This window comes from Adiantum capillus-veneris, chromosome 28 (assembly GCF_014529385.1).
Source record: "Adiantum capillus-veneris isolate H3 chromosome 28, ASM1452938v2, whole genome shotgun sequence".
Lineage (NCBI taxonomy): Eukaryota > Viridiplantae > Streptophyta > Polypodiopsida > Polypodiales > Pteridaceae > Adiantum > Adiantum capillus-veneris.
In genome coordinates this window covers 84,606,598-84,623,802 of record NC_140958.1, presented here as the reverse complement: position 1 = coordinate 84,623,802, position 17,205 = coordinate 84,606,598, and the positions used below count along the sequence as shown (strand labels likewise).

General features: G+C 44.6%; 1 protein-coding gene across 3 annotated transcripts in view; it reads right to left on the bottom strand.

Annotated features, from left to right (window-relative positions):
* Positions 1 to 1,587: 1,587 nt before the first annotated feature.
* LOC147420793 (uncharacterized) overlaps positions 1,588 to 17,205 on the bottom strand; it is a 65,665-nt gene continuing 50,047 nt past the window's right edge. For 2 of the 3 annotated variants that reach the window (XM_086504642.1, XM_086504640.1), the window contains one exon: positions 1,588 to 1,926. In XM_086504642.1, coding sequence (XP_086360768.1) covers positions 1,780 to 1,926 — 147 coding nt within the window. In that variant the 3' untranslated portion in view covers positions 1,588 to 1,779. Of the gene's footprint in view, positions 1,927 to 2,027; positions 2,557 to 17,205 lie in introns of those variants that run through there. The other variant, XM_086504641.1, reaches the window with a different exon arrangement.

Genomic DNA, 17,205 nt, shown 5'->3' with positions numbered 1-17,205 from the left:
AACCCTCAAGTACCACAATGGCTACTTGGACATGGGAGAGCATTAATGTTGGGAGCTCATGTTGCCTTGTTGATGCCAAGACAAAGGATTTTGTGTCTATTATTGCATTGAGGCATTTTCTTAAGGGCCACAACATAACAACAATGAAAACAAAGTATATATCTCAGCGATTTCCAAGTCTATCCAAGTGTCCACTTATCTTTTCTCAAGGACGAAGTTCAGGGAGATGCACAACCTACATTTTTGTGGTCAAGCTAGAGATCAAGGAGCGTTAACTTCATGGTCACATAAAAAAGTGTCATGAATAAGCTCCAAATTACTTGCTCCTATTTGGTATTTCCTTCCTCCTCTTTGCGTTGCATCTGTTGATCTCGATAAGCGGCTAGAATAAAAACATCAACTACTGTTGTTTCATGTTTGTGGAAGCCAATTGGAATTACCAGAATTGTATGCATGATACAACTCGAGATGACAAAGACGTAGTCCTAACTGGGGCCTTAGCGTTGCTCTCACAATCATGTTGTGCCAACCCAAGACTGCAATTAAAGAACCATGTGGCAATTGTGTTGTCAGCATCAAGGCATTGAGTTGTTTAGTTTTCTCATTTTGCTTTCCAGATGGCTTAAGACCATCTTATCAAGTAAATTACTACCGTGTTGGGGCTCAAGTGTAAGCCGAGCACTGCGTTGTTATTACATGTTTGTAGATTATGGTTTTGTGAATCAATCTTTAGCTCTCTAGAGCTTCCATTATACGCCATGATATAGAGCAAAACATCTTTTCTAATCAAAGGAGTTCCCTTGTATGACAACAAATAGGCTCCTATTAAAGATTTAAAATAAATTCTTCACACTACATAAGAATAGCAAACAAAACACGAGGAAATTAATAGTTGCAAGCAGCACGAGTGACATAAGAGGGAAACAAATATAAAGTAGAGCACCTACAATTCTATAAACCTTAAGCGGCCACCATAGTTGGCAGTACGGCGGTTGCTCAAGGTCTCTCTCTCTCTCTCTCTCTCTCTCTCTCTCTCTCTCTCTCTCTCTCTCTCTCTCTCTCTCTTTGTTCTTCCTTTGTCTCCATAGTGATCAGAGTAGGATTCCCACTAGTCGTCGAGGGCAAGAACCATCTCAGTGAGAACAACTCAAGTGAACATACATAGGTGTGCCTATCTCTATAAAAGAATCAAGGGGACTGACAATCTTTAAATGAAGCTTGAACATAAGACTCGTTCAGGACTGCAAGATGGGAACTTGCATACGACAGTAAACTTGATTCCAAGAGAAACATACAGTCTTCATTTCAGTTTAAGAAGCCCAAATGATTTCTCAAAAAACGGAGGTGAAAGGAGGCTTCGCTACAGGATGATGAAAGCAATAAGAAAACCGATCACAGACTATTTGTCAACCAAAGGGTGCCTACCATGTTTCACACTTCTCGAGCTTTACGTCGTTCGGCTGAAAAATAGGAATTTCAAGTATGCAACTAAAATGACAGCATATAGCAAAGACATGCTGATTATAGCTGTTGACAACATTCCTCTTTTCAGAACCACCAATCTATCAAATCTTTGATCACAGAGTCAGAATAAAGTACACATCAATTAGCCAATTAATATGATTTCTAATGCTTCTCACCGATGTTCTTATGACCATCCATCAGATATCTCAATAGAAATAGAACTAATCTTATTCCTCTGTCCTCAGTAAAAATAATTTGCCTGTCCCGCAAAGAGTTCATAAGACTTGATAGTATCTTCATTACATTAGTCCACACTTATATTGGACATCCATACTGCTTAAGAATATCATGCAGCTCATATATATTTCTCACTGTATGGTGAGGCCTCGGACATCCAATGGTATTTCCCATTCCGTGAAGATCAACCCAAATTGTAGCCAAAAAATTGGCATTCAATCCACCCTGTCAATCAAATTATCTCTTTTTTTTTTGGCAAAAAAGTGGGAATCTCTCTCTCTCTCTCTCTCTCTCTCTCTCTCTCTCTCTCTCTCTCTCTCTCTCTCTCTCGCAAAAGAAGGGGGGCTTGATACCCTTTTGTATTACGCAATCAAATTCTAGGCCCAAAGGCATTACATCAGTCCGAACTTCAAAGGCACACAGAATAGAACTGATCTCATAGTGAAAAAAACCCTGGATTATTCAACAGCCACATACCATAGGGGAAAAACTACCAGTGATACAAAGTTACGAAAAATGGGTGATACAACAAAAGCTAGGAGCAAGGGAGTAAGGGAAGAAGGAAGCAGAGAGCTGAAGCAGAACCAGGCCACCCAGATTTCGACAAGAAGTCGTGAACTCCACCAAAGATCTCCTATAGCCGACTCTAGGTCTCCAAAGCCGTAAGCAACGGTGCACCCGAGCAGAATAAGCATCACCACCGCCAAAAACCTTGCATCAAAACTCCATGAGAGACAGAGAGCCTCGCAAGCATCCCTGGCAAGAATCTACAGGGCTAACTCTCTGCAACCTACATAAGCAAAAACAGAGTATGGAGCAAGCTGAAGAGGAGGCTATCGGTTCGAACACCCAACCCTGCATGGCCACCACAATCCCTAAACACCTTAGCCAATTGATCAAAAACAGAGGAATTAAAATGCAATCATCCACACACACACACACAAACATACCACCCACAAGCAGACATGCAGACACATGCAAAGAAACATGCAAGCAAGCAAACAAAACAAGCAACACACACAAGAAGACAGAAGCATGCGCAACAGGCAACAAGCAAACAAGAAAGCAATCGAAAGGAAAAGCCTATGTAAGACAGAAGAACGAAAAGAGAAAACGTGTTAAGTGAAGCGGAAGAGTTTAAGGATTTAGCTTGGATCTAGTACTCCGCACAAACACAAGGTTACTTTATTTCACACGAAAGAATAGAACTGAACTGAATGAAAGAGAGAGAGAGAGAGAGAGAGAGAGAGAGAGAGAGAGAGAGAGAGAGAGAGAGAGAGAGAGAGAGAGAGAGAGACGACACCGCATATCGGGTCCCAACCACACTCAAGGGCCCCCTTGCTCTGTTGCCAGAGCAAGTACTTGCGTTATTACAAAATGTTGATACAATGATGCTAAATGATGAGATGCTGAGATGCTAATGGGTACTTGATGCTACTGATGTTGGGCACTAATGAGGTACTGAAGGCTACTTCAGTAGATGCTGAAGGGTACTGCTAAACCCTAGAAGCACTAGAGAGGCAGAAGTTCTCACCAACTTACAAATCCTCACCAAGAGGGCCCAAGTAATAATAAAGTGTTACCAACTTATGGTACCCCGTCCGACGGAGCCCACTTTACTAAAGATGAAGCAAGACCCAACACACTCAAAAGACCTAGCGTAAAAACTGATGACGTGGCAATTGCACGAGCACCTGGATTTCACGCTGGCTGATGACGTGGTAGACTATACGAACTTCCGTGAGTTGCGTTGCTGGCGTGGCAGGTGTACGGATTTTCGTGATTTGTGCTGACAACTTTTCCACGCCTGCTTTTGGACCATAAGCTTTTGAGTTTGAAACTTTTCATGTAAACTGCTTATCATGGGCCTAGGGCCTTTAAATATGTGCCATGGGCTCATTCTATCACCAGGAGGTGTATTTTTCCTGTTGCCTTCCGTAAATAAGTATTAGATATATTTATTTTATTTTTACTTGTTTGTCCCGAAACCCTTGAAAAGGTGCAAGTGGACATTGCATGGCCAGTGTGAAACGACTGCAACCAAATGGGTTTCTCACATCGGGGATCTAGGTCGGTCAGACACGGACTGCCCGGGCTACTTAGCACTGAATTCTGATGAGTATGGAAGCTCGTGTGCGCCAAACTGGAATTTGGGCCGCTCGTCAAGTCACTGCAACTTTATAAGTTGAAAGGGGCCAGTAAATTAACCCACATTGTAGATGTTGGTCAAATGGTAGTCTTCAATGATGGTCAGGAGACCGATAGGGACGCCATGGAAGCATCTCCTAAAATTTAGGGACCTGCTATTTTTGACCGGAAAATGTGTTCGCGTCATTAGCTCTAGAATGACAAGGGGAACATTTTATTGCTCTGCTGCCAAGTCAACTGACGCACCAGTTGAGATATTTTTAGCAAGGAAAGCCCAAACTCGGAAACTGGGCGACGTGTCAGCCTGTGAGCGATTCTGCCACTCTGGGAGGCAAAAACGAGCTGCATATCAACAAAGGGGGCGCCATTTTTCAGCCTCACGTGGATTGTAGCAGGTACAGAAGCTATGGAATGCTTACCTTGCCCTCTATGCACAGTATGGTGACGGGAGTGATGCCCCGCACGCTACATACTGCTCTCTTTCTCCCCTACGTACAGTATGTTATGCCCCACTAGTGGGCTTCTCATTTGACCTATGTACAGTTCTGGGGGTTTATGCGCGTTTGCCAAGGCAAGAGCCTTCTGAACAGGAACCGGATTAGCTAATTGCTAATCCCCCACAGGTACGCACAGTTCCATCACGAAAGATTGCGAGTTTGGAGAGTTTTCTCGCGTGAAAACTCGTCCAATTCACAGGGGAACTGTCCCATTGCGTGCGGGAGCCCTTGGGACACGCGTAGGCGTGTTCGCTCCGCTAAAAACGATCCGAAACAGGGAATTACAGCCTGCTGTGTTTTTCTGCAGGTTTAGGGTTTCGCACCTAAACTGCAAGGGAACATCGAGGGAGTCTCGTGAGAGCCTTGGGAAGCGTGTACAGGCTTTTGGGCACCCGGCAGTGAAAAACAGGGAATTACAGCCTGCTGAAATTCTGTGACAGCTCGCCAGAAAGCTTCCAGATAGCGAGGGAATCCGTCCTAGACAAGTGTTTTTGACCTACAGGGGTTTTTGCGCCGTTATGCTGCCAAAATCAGGTCGAAACCTGCGTTTTCAGCCCTCGCCAAGTTTGGACAGCTTTGTAAAAGCTTGTGCGAAGTGGTCGGATCGTCTACTTTAATTTGAATAAAGAAATACCGAAAGGGGCGCCAGTCTTTGGGGCCTACAGGGTGTCGGTCTCGTGTGCGCAATGACATTCTAGTCGCTGGACGCAACTGTGTTCTCTTCCCTTCTCAGTGCTCTGTGTAAAGTTAACAGGTAATTGAAATAGTACCGCCCTCTACGTTGTACGGGCCGGTTATACATTCTTGTGGGAGTACCGGCTTGTACTGAGTTGAGGCAATATGAAGAAATCCCGAAAGGGACGCCAAGGTTTGGGGCCAGTGCTCTCTTAGGGTGGAACTCTGCCAACTAGGTACTAACATAAGCTCCCAAACACAACACACAACGCACGCACGCACATGAGCATAGTACATACATCAACACCAAGTTCAGCAAACTAAGTTTCTCTCATGACTCTGGAGATCAAGGGCAAACTCAACCATACTGAAGCCTAGCACTAAAAGAAGCAATAAATCGAAAAAATTAGCACAAAAATGAGGTAGTTGATAGGGCATACGCACCACAAATGATAGGCAGAATTAGCACAAGTCATAACTCTAGGATAAGCCCAAATTCACCCTTAAAGAGAAGTGCAAGGTATAGACTTAAGTGGTCACCCACAAGATGATATAACCATCAGCTCCATCATGCATAGTATTGGCTAAATACCACGACATCCCCACTAACGCCGTCAGTGCCCAATAGTGGGTGTAGAACTAGGTACTAACATATGCTCCCAAACACAACACACACACACACACATGAGCATACATCAACACAAAGTTCAGTGTACTGAGTTTCTATCATGACTCCGGAGATCAAGGACAGACTCAATCATAATGAAGCCTAGCACTAAAAGAAGCATTAAATTGGAAAAATTAGCACAAAAATGAGGTAGTCGATAGGGCATACGGCGTAGTTACACGGGACGGGGAACGGGGGACGGGGCTCAAATGGATTTTTAGTGTAAAAAAGAGGGGGGGACGGAAAGTGGGGACAGGAAGCCCGAAAGAGGGTGTCCCTTGTGATTTGCGTAAAAGTGGTGCGTATGCCAGCGCAAATCACGAAAAAGGGCGTCCCCTGTGATTTGCGTAAAAGTGGTGTGTATGCCAACGGAAATCGCGAAAAAGGGCGTCCCCTGTGATTTGCGTATGCCAGTCCGAAAATGGGCATCCCCTGTGATTTCGCCAACGTAACGGCGCAAAACCCTCTATAGGTCAAAAGTACACGTCAAGCACACTTTCCCTTGCGGTTAGGAAGCTTTCCAATGAGCTGCAGGTCAATTTCAGCATGCTGTAATTCCCTGTTTTGACACTGTCAGATGCCCAAAGCCCTGTTTAAGCATCCCGAGGCTCCCCTGACATTGTCCTGCAATTTAGGTGCGAAACCCTAAACCTGCAGAAAAACACAGCAGGCTGTAATTTTCTGTTTTGGATCGTTTTGGGCGGAGTGAACACACCTACTCGTGTCTCTGGTGCTCCCGCACACAATGGGACAATTCCCCTTTGAAACGGACGCGTTTTTGCAATCCTTCGCGATGGAACTGTGCGTACCTTTGGGGGATTAGCAATTAGCTAATTTGGTTCCTGCTCAGAAGGCTCTTGCCTTGGCAAACGCGCATAAAACCCCAGAACTGTACATGGTCATTTGAGAAGCCCAACTAGTGGGGCATTACCTTATGTGCAAAGGCGAGAGAGACATGCGCAAGAGCAAATCATCGCTATATAGACCAAGGGAGAAGGCAAGCTTTCCATTAAAGCTATGATCACCTACACCCACTACTCACACACACACTGTAGTCACTTAAAGAGCAAAAATCAGCCCCCTCTCTTCAAACGGGGCCTCGTCATGCAGATTGGGAAAGTGCATCTGGAGCCGCCATGTGTCCAGTTTGCCTCTTTTGAGTTAATTTCCTACTACCCAGTGCCCACCAACTTATAAGTGTAGCAAGGGGCCTAAATGGCTTTGAATTGAGCCTAGACACCCTTTTACTGCTCGGATTCTAGTGCCGACTGGGCCGACCATCTCGTGGCGACCTACCCTTCCCGACTGTAGAAGTCCTCGTGCCCCAAATACCCCTGACAATGCAACCAAAGTTCAAAACAGTTCACAATTCACACTTAGGTCGACACAGCCCGGCGTAGTTCCGTACTTAGAGATATTGGCCCCAAAGACTGGCGCCCCTTCCGGTATTTCTTATTGTATTAATCTCTGTTCGAAGTACAAGAGAGTGGGTAAGTGCTCACTCTCAGACTCTGCGTCCAAATGCTCTGAGAAGTGAGGCCTAGCCCACTTATTTATTGATACAAGGGATGCCCCAAAAGCTATAGTTTAAAAGCTTCTCAAAATAAAGCAATAAGCCCAAAAGCTGCCAATGAATTCAGCCAGCGTAAAACCAGGGAAATCCGTACGCAATGCCACGTCAACAGCTCCGCAAAAAGCGGGATTTTCCGTACAACCAGTCAACGGATTTTACGGAGCGTCTGTATGGGCCTGCCACGTCATCATGTCAGTGCGTTTTGCGGGTCCATACCATGCTGCCTAACTCGGTGAGTGTGTCCAAGGGCTTGCTACCACGTCACCAGTTTGTGACAGCATTGGTCGCCTCCGCGGTGGTCTTGGCAAGCTTGTCATAATCTAGCTCCAATGAGACGGATCGAATGGCAAGAGAGGTGATGAGATCATGCATGACTGCCCTCTCTTGCCGTCTAACCTCCGCGACCGCCTCACGCTCCCATCTACGAGCCTCGGCTTTGGCCGCCAATCAACATTCCTCTCGCTCTCCCGCTTCCACATGCTCTCGTCGCCGTGTCTCATCTTGCCTCATCATCATCCGCATCATGGAAACCATGGGATCGGGTGGCAAGGGTGAAGGGGTAGGTGTCACAAATTGCTGACGTGTCAAAACCCTGAAGAGTGGAGCAACCTTGCAGATGCTGGCTGAGGGACCTAAACCCTAAGAAGAACAAGTAACAGAAGAAGAAGTCCTACCAACTTACGGGGACCCTGTCCGATGGGGCCCCAAGTGACATAAAGGAAATAAAGCAAGACCCACACACACGCACGCACCAGAAATTGCGTAGCCGTTGATGACGTGGCAGATTTCCAAAAATCACGTTGGCTGATGACGTGGCATGATGTACGGATTTCCGCTTTTTGTGATGACTAATGACATGGCAGGCTGTACGGATTTCTGTGATTTACGATGGCAGCTTTTCGGTATTGCTTTTGGACCAGAAGCTTTTGAGTTTTGAAGGCTTTTCACTGTAATTGCTTTTTAGGCCAAGGACCTTTAAATATGAGGTTAGGGCTCATTCTCTGGCATGCTTCCCGGAGAAGGTGCAAAGTCTGGAGTACCGGCTTGTACTTTGTTGATGCAATATAAAGAAATGCTGAAAGGGGCGCAAGGTTTGGCCTTCTGGGGTGGAATTCCACCACTCCGTGTCACGGTTGTCTCTCTCTCTCTTAGTTCAATTGTTTTTAAGTGCTAAAAGTCTGTTCAGTCTGTTCTTTTATATTGGCACGTGGTGCCCGTCTTGTGACAATGGAATTCCACCACTCCGTGTCACGGTTGTCTCTCTCTCTCTTAGTTCAATTGTTTTTAAGTGCTAAAAGTCTGTTCAGTCTGTTCTTTTATATTGGCACGTGGTGCCCGTCTTGTGACAATGGTATCATAGCATCAGGCGTGTGCTTTTCTGAAAGCATACCGGTCCTACAAAAGAACGGATAAAGCTATTGGAATTTTATTTGAGGTATCTTCGTGCTCCGACCCCGGACTTACTAGGCACTCCCACCCTTACTTCATCGCGCATCGGGCGCGCTCTCGTCTTCACCGCTCATGTCTTACAGGGCATAAGCCATTAAGATCACTTGCAAGAGAAGGATCCAAGGTTTGTTTCGAGCTGCTGTTTTTCTCAGAGACAGTGCCATGCAGATGTTGATGTCTACAGCTACCAAGCCGCACACTTCCAAGGACTTGGCAAGCTTTCAAGAAAACTTTTGCCCAAAGCTATATGGTTTCTGACATCTTCCTTCGGAGTGCAACTTCTGGCAGAGTGGGGTATCTTGAAATGCTTGCCATGGAAACCCTAGCAAATTATAACTTGAAATTTTCTCGACATCTCTCAATAGATGTCTCTTCACGAGCAGGTGACCTTGGAGGTCCAGTGCGATTGCTATCTTGGGACTACCTTCATCGCCAAAGAAACGATGTTTGTCCAAGAGCTGATGGACCATGCTGTGCTCGGCTACGACCCTATGGGATGAACCTAACCCTAATTTTTGGTGCAGGTTTCAAGATGGAAAGTCAGTCGACTTTCCGAGCTCGACTAATGTCGAGATTGCTTTTTAAGTTTAAAATCTGTTTGAGAACTTGTTTGGTGATCCTGTTTGGAATTTGTTTGAAATAGATGGTATCTATTTTGAACCTGTCTTGGTGCCAATTTGAATTGTTTGACTCTGGTTTTAATACTGATTTGTGGTTATTTACGGGGGAAGTATTCTTGTTGTGACTCCCGGCCCGGACCTGGATGGTTATGCAGGAGGAGTATTAAGAAGTATGAGAAGTGGTTACTCTCAGTTCTGATGTGCCAACCATTGAATATTCCTAATTGGATGAGATTGCCTTGGTATGTAATTTTATGTCACATGACACATCCAACCCTATGTGTCCATGGACAAGCTACAGCATGATCAGGGTTCAGTCAGTCCAGTCAATCTAGATTAGGAGTGATCTGACACTTTTGTGAGTCTATTCGTAGACCGTGCATGCCCAGTCACTTAGTGTAGATGCATATCCTCTGGTTGCACACAGCATGATCATCAATATTCCCTTTAGGATCCATCAGATTCAGTCAGGGGAATTTTCCAGTGCATTTAGCCTATTTTCCCTATTTTTGGTATTTTTCACTTATTATTTTTAAGTGACTTTCCAACAAAAGTAGGTAGGGCAATTTTGCTAAGTTAATATATAAGCAAACCCAAGTTTCTGGCAGAAGAGGCAGCAGGAGCACATGCTCAACCGGCACCTTCTCAGCAGAACCCCAACAGTAACCTTGGCGTTTTTGGTTCCCCCACCTTCGCCACACAACAACCCCAGCGTTTTCAGTTTGCATCATCGCCGAAAGTACTCCAAAGCCCTGGCGTTAGCAGATCGCTAGCAGTAGCACATCAGATCCCTCGCGTTTTTCACTAACGCTACCTGCAGTTCCAGATCTAGGCCAACGTTTTTGTAAACGCTACAGAGCAACCTCAGCGTTTTGGTTTTCAGCCATTCCGAAGCGGTTGCAGCAGCGTTTTTCAGCAATCTCCATAGCACAAGATTCAGCCCTAGTTGGTTGCAGAAGAACCCCAATTTTCAGCCCATAAAAACGCAGCCAAAACAGAGATTTTCAGCCACCGAAACAGCCCCGAAATTCAGCAGTTAGAAGACCACAGATTTCAGCCCTAAAGTCGTCGTCGTCATCGACATAGTCCCAAGTTGCATCAGTCCATTGCATACGCATTGTACCACTTTGTGCAATCAAAAGTAGACCACTCTCGCCGACGAGAGTGGGGCCTTCGGAGGAGGGTTTTACAACGTCCCTGGTGTCGTATTTCTCTTCTCTCTCTATCTCTCAATCTCATACACTTGCACGCACAGTGTCCATTCACTTTGTTTGTGATCATAGCATTTTCCATTAAGAACGGAAGGCTCTCCCTTCCATAAGAACTAAAAGGAACCTTGAGCACAGTTCGGAGCACTCATCTTGAGCAAAGCGCAAACAATCAGTCTACTGCACCTAACATTTTAGTGCATCAAGACACCCGTGGAAGATCAGTACGGTCTAGGTGTGATGCTAAGTTTTACGACACCAGAATATCGAGAGTCCAATCTGGACGAAAGGAGAAGCTAACTCCTTGATCAAAAGAGCCGAAAGGAGAAGCTAACTCCTTAACAAAAAGAGCAAACTGATTGTCCCTCAAGATGTCCCTCGGAATGTCCCTCAGAAATTTTTGAGCTAGCTTGAGTTGTTTTGCAGATATGCTGTAATCGCGGACGATTACTCTCTTTCAAGAAGGGGAGATGTCACAAATTGCTGACGTGTCAAAACCCTAAAGAATGGAACCAACTTGCAGATGTTGGTTGAGGGGCCTAAACCCTAAGAAGAACAAGTAACAGAAGAAGAAGTCCTACCAAATTACGGGGACCCCGTCCGATGGGGCCCCAAGTGACATAAAGGAAATAAAGCGGTACCCACACACACACACACACCAAAAATTACGTAGCTGCTAATGACGTGGCAGATTTCCGAAAATCACATTGGCTGATGACGTGGCACGCTATACGGATGATGATGTGCTAGGCTGTACCGATTTCTGTGATTTACGCTGGCTGGCTGATAATGTGCTAGGCTGTACGGATTTCTGTGATTTACGCTGGCAGCTTTTTGGCATTGCTTTTGGACCAAAAGCTTTTGAGTTTTTGAAGGCTTTTCACTGTAATTGCTTTTTAGGCCAAGGGCCTTTAAATATGAGGTTAGGGCTCATTCTCTGACATGCTTCCAAGAGAAGGTGTAGAGTCTAGAGTACCGGCTTGTACTGTGTTGCTACAATATAAAGAAATATCGAAAGGGACGCCAAGGTTTGGGGCCAATACCCTCTGGGGTGGAATTCCGCCACTCCGTGTCGCGTGTCGTCTCTCTCCCTCAGTTCAGTTGTTATTAAAGTGCTAAAAGTCTATTCAGTCTGTTCTTTTATATTGGCACGTGGTGCCCGTCTTGTGACAATAGGTGGAGGACCTACTGGAGTATGGAGAGGGTTCCTTGGAGGATCCAAAGGAGGAATTTGCTCGCCTTCTGGATTGGGAGAGGTCTCCATACCACAACGAGTCTTAACAATGTAAGGATTTCTGCCCTCGTGCTCAAGAGTCGCAGACTTATCTTCATGACAGTTATCTACCCCCTCGTCTATGCACCCCGTATTGAACACGCGGTATACACTTGGTTGCTATTTTTCGAGCCTCTTTGCTTTATTTTAGCGAGAGAGAGAGAGAAAAAGAGAAACTGCTTTATTTTTGCAAAGCTTTTGAGCTTTTGATTTTCAGCTTTTGGGGCTCTGCTTTTGGCATCCCTTGTACCTTTAAATTTGTGAGTAGGCCTCTCACAACTCAGAGCATCTGGACGCAGAGTCTAAGTGTGAGCGCTTGCCCGCACTCTTGTACTTTAAACTCAGATTAATACAAAAAGAAATACCAAAAGGGGCGCCAATCTTTGGGGCCAATATCTCTAGGCACGGAACTCCGTCGGGCCAGTGTGAATCAATTGTGACCTATGAACTGTTTTGAAGTGGTTATTTGGTGCTGTCGCAGCAGATTCTTGACTTGGAGTGTCCACGTTTGTTACAGTGGTATCAGAGCACGGCCGATTTCTCTTCTACGAGAAATCTGATCCCAATTTATTTTTTTCCACAGCACCTATGGCTTCAAGCAAGGATCACTCGACTCCCTCTGCATCCGGAGATGCGGCAAGGGATCACAACGAAGATTCTGGCAAGGAGTATGGCCCACCTTGGCCTACTCAGGCGGAGCGTCGAGAGATGGAGCGTCGTCAATTGATCGGCGATGCAACAAAGATGATGCTCAAAGGACCCAAAATTTGCAAAATATATGAGCAAGACTTCTTTTCAGGAAGTGCATGTGCAATGGCAGAAAACCACAACACTACCCCCAAAACCCGCTCTCAAGAAACCTTCTGCCCACAAGAAATATCCAGAGAAGGAATTAAAAGAGATGGTTGATGCACGGATGGCTCAGCTTTTTGACGCGCAAAACAAAGCTAAAAAGCACGGCAAAAAGCAGAAGAAAGGCCCTGACTTCCCGGTCTATTTGGGTTGTCAGTCGACATTGGAAAAGGCAAAGAAACAGAAGAAGCGTGTTTGATTTGAAGAAGTACCTAGTTCTTCTTCTTCTTCTTCTTCTGACAGTTCTTCTAGCTCATCTGACTCGAGCGAAGAAGACCGAAAAGGCAAAAAGCGAAGCAAGAAACAATGCTTCGGAAAGGGCAAGAAAAATGCAAAGAAGTCTAAATCTCGCCCAGTGAGTGACAGTTCTACAGAGGACTCGTCTACAAACAGTTCAGACTTTGATGAGAGCAACTTTTATGCAAAGAAGAAGAATTTTTACAAAGCCAACCAGTATGACGTTCTCGAAGACAAAAGCTACAAAGTTCGAGAGTTTAAGAAAGGTGGACACTCAATTAGATTTAATACGTTTCCAGGATATAGAGATGCTTCTAAGGCTTTGTCTTTTGTACATCAGTTTGACATCACTTTCGCAGGAGGACGTTACTCCGAGCACTCTAAGATTCGAAAAGTTGCCTCTTACTCTAAGGGGAATGCTCGAACTTGGTGGTCCACGCTTCTATTAAGCAAGACTCCGCCAGTTAAATGATTGAAATTCAAGAGGCTTTTTATTTCTTCTTGGTTGACTCGAGAGTATGAACGTGATATACGAACTGTTTGGAACCATCTTCGAATGACCAAGAAAGATACAATACACGCTTATTGCGAGAGATTCTAGAGCTCTTTTCTACCCGCCTCTTCATTTAAGAAGATCTCATTCAAGGAACAGATTGAGCAGTTTACCTTGGGTCTACCTACAGAGATCCGAGATCATTGCGTGGAACAGAAGTCAGCTTCTATTCAGGAGTTGATGATTCATGCGAAACGGGGTTTTGCCATTCACTGTGGCAATCTGATGTACCCCACCGATGAGATCATGACACAAAGAGTTGAACAGACTGTTGGGTTAAAGGCCCAAATGGCCCCCTTTAATGTACATTTTAAAGGTTACTAACCTTTGGCCAAGTTCACATTGAACTTCGCCACTAACTTATTAAATTGGTCCTTATACAAATAATAAAGGGTAAGTGAGTTTCAAACAACTCACTCACTTATCCCCTTTGAAGAAACTTACGTGCCCTTCTTCTTCTGCTAGCGCTTTCTCTCCTGCAGGCCTTCGCCTCCCCTCTCTACACACACACTGCACTTCCTTGCGTGCTCTTTCACTTGCACACACCGCCGCGCGCTCATCAACTGGTATCAGAGCCCGATTAGGGTTTGCCCCCAAACTTGCAAACGTTGAATTTTAGCCAAGAAGATCAACTTTCACGCGAGATTTTGCAATTTTGTCGCCAAAGGACTCGTCCCCGGACATTAGAGAGCTCCCGGCAACCAAAATTCACCTAAAACAGGCTGAAATTAGGTCAAAAACAGGAAATTACAGATTTTGACAACAAAATACAGGTTTTGCTGTGGGAATACTTTTGCTAAGTCCCCGCTACCCGAAAACCCTGAAATTGCCGAAAAACAAGCCCTAAAACAGGTGTTTTAAGCAAATTTCAGATTTACGCAGGTTTTTGCAAGTGTTTTTATGGTGCGAATACATTGAGGAAAGTGCAAATTGATGCAATCTACGCACATTTGACAAATTTTGTCGATGTATGACCATTTGTGGCTCAATTTCATGCAATTTTGATGCTACAAATTGGAGCTTTTGTGCTTACATGCTTTTAAAGGCTGTGTATTAGCTCTATGTATGTCTTCTGAGGCTAAAAACAATTAAATTTGTTGTTTTTGAGCACAAATTCGCTCGCTGAAATTTCTTGCGCATAAATTTCAGAAATTGAATTTTGTACCCAAATCGACCTATTTTGCCTCAAATTGCTCCTGTGACCATTTGGAGCTGTAGTGCACATCTCTGTGAAAATATACTCCGATTTTTGCGTATTTTGCCCAAAAATTCAGCGTATTATCCCTCTTATTTCGTGCAACTATGGCCTCATCTTCTTCGGATGTGAAGAACCTCTTTGAGATTAGGAGGTTCGATGGTACAGGTTTTTATCTTTGGAAAGACAGGATTCAGGGAATCCTATTTCTTAAAGATTGTGAAGGGGCACTTGAACAGGTGAAGCCACAGAATATGACAGATGAAGCATGTGTTAGCATGAACAGGAAGGCCGTTACATATATTAAAATGGCCATGACAGATGCGACCGTCATTGATATGAAAGGTCTCACGATTGCTTTTGATGTGTGGGAGAAGTTAAAGGGAATGTATGAAAATACAACGCCTCTCAACCAGGTGCACTTGATGTGAAAACTTGTTGGCATGCAACTAGATGAGTCCAAGAGCGCGGCAGAGCACTTGTCATTGTTCGCAGGTACTTTGTTGCAGTTACAGGATTTTGGCTTGCCCCCTTTTGATGATAAGCTGAAAGCTATCGTCTTGCTTATGACCTTACCTGAGTCATGGGAAACTTTGGTGGTTTCGTTGTCCAATAACCCCAATTTGACCTTCGATGGTGTTAGGGGTTCTATCTTGAATGAAGAAATCAGGAGGAAAGCAAGTGGAGAGGGAGGCAGCTCTGCCAACATGGTTAGAGGCAGGACAGAAAAGAAGAATGCTTATGCACAAAGGAGTAAGAGTAAGAGTAAAGAAAGGGGAAATGCAAGCAAAGGCAAGGGTGATGTGACTTGTTATCAATGTGGCAGGAAAGGTCACAAGAAACCCGATTGCACGTACTATAAAGATGAGTTAGAAAGGAAAAAGAATGGCGGAGACAAAAAGAAAGAGAAGAAGGAAGTCAAGGCAGATGCACAGGATAGCTCAAAGGACAAAGAGAAGGCCAATGTGGCTTCTAGTGTCGTGATTGAAGAGCTGTCAGATGTAGAGGACATCTTGTGCGCCACTTTGTCAGATGATGATGCTTATGACTTTGATGCCTCTCTAAATGTTCATTCACAGGACATGCAGATCACCAAGAGTGATCTTATTGATGCTTTATTGATTGTCAATGATGCATTGTCCCAAACTTGGATTGTTAATTCCGGTGCTTCATTTCATGTGACTCCTATCAAGGAGTGTTTCTCTACTTTTGATGTAGGCAAGCGTGGCTAAGTATACCTTGGAAACAATCATGCATGTTCCATTGAGGGTATTGGCAATGTGCATCTCTCCATAGATGGCACAAATGAGCTTGTCTTGCATGATGTTAGATATGTGCCGGGAATCAAGAAGAGTCTGCTTTCTGTTGGTGAGATGGATATGCATGGTTACAGCATCTTGTTTGAGAGAGGATCATGGAAAATGACCAAAGGCTCAAGGTTGATTGTAAAGGGCACAAAGAAAGGGACACTTTACTACATGCATGGAAAGGCCGTGTTGGGCAAGTTTATTGCATTGGCTGAAATTAACTCTCACATGGAGTTGTGGCACAAGAGGCTTGGCCATCTGAGCCAAAAGGGCCTTTCTAAGCTTTGTACTTTGAACAAGCTTGATGCTAAAGGCACAAAGCTTGACTTTTGTAATGAATGTCAATATGGCATGCAAGTAAAGCGTTCTTATTACTCTGGTGTCTCTCGTAAATCTTGTGTGCTTGATCTTGTACATTCTGATGTATGTAGCATGCCTACTAAGTCTATGGGTGGTGCATATTATTTTGTCTCCTTTGTTGATGATCATTCTAGGAAAATTTGGGTTTATTTGCTTAAGTCTAAGGATGAAGCCTTTGCTGAGTTTAAGAGATTTCATGCATTTGTGACCACCCAAACAGGTAGAAAGCTAAAATGCTTGCGTACAGACAATGGGGGGAGTACACAAGTGCTGAATTTAACAAGTTTTGTGAAAATTTGGGCATTAAGAGAGAGCTTACTGTGCCATACAGCCCCTCTTCTAATGGTGTGGCTGAAAGATTCAATAGGACACTTTGTGAGAGGGTGAGATGCATGCTGTCCACAGCTAATAATTCTCATGGATTTTGGGGAGAAGCTTTGAAAACTGCAGTGTATATATGCAATCGATCCCCTCACATGTCTTTGAAAGGTGACATCCCTGAAGAGGTTTGGTCTGGCAAGCCTGCTTCATATGATCACTTACGCATTTTTGGTTGCGAAGCTTTTGTGCATGTTAGACCTGAGTTGAGGAGTAAACTAGATGCGAAGTCCATTAAAGGCCTCTTCATGGCATATGGTGAAGAAGGCGAAATGGGTTACAGGATTTGGTTACCTCAGCTCAAAAGGGTTCTACGCAACCGGGATGTTGTTTTTAATGAGGCAAGGCTGCTTCAAAACAATTGTGTCTCAAAGCATGACCATAAAAGGGTGAAATTTCAGCATGACCAGCCACCTGTTAGGCCTAATTTTGACCCTCACGATGCACCACAAATGGCTGAAAATGTAGATGATCCAATGGTGTTTGAGCCAGATGATGTTGGACAGCAAATT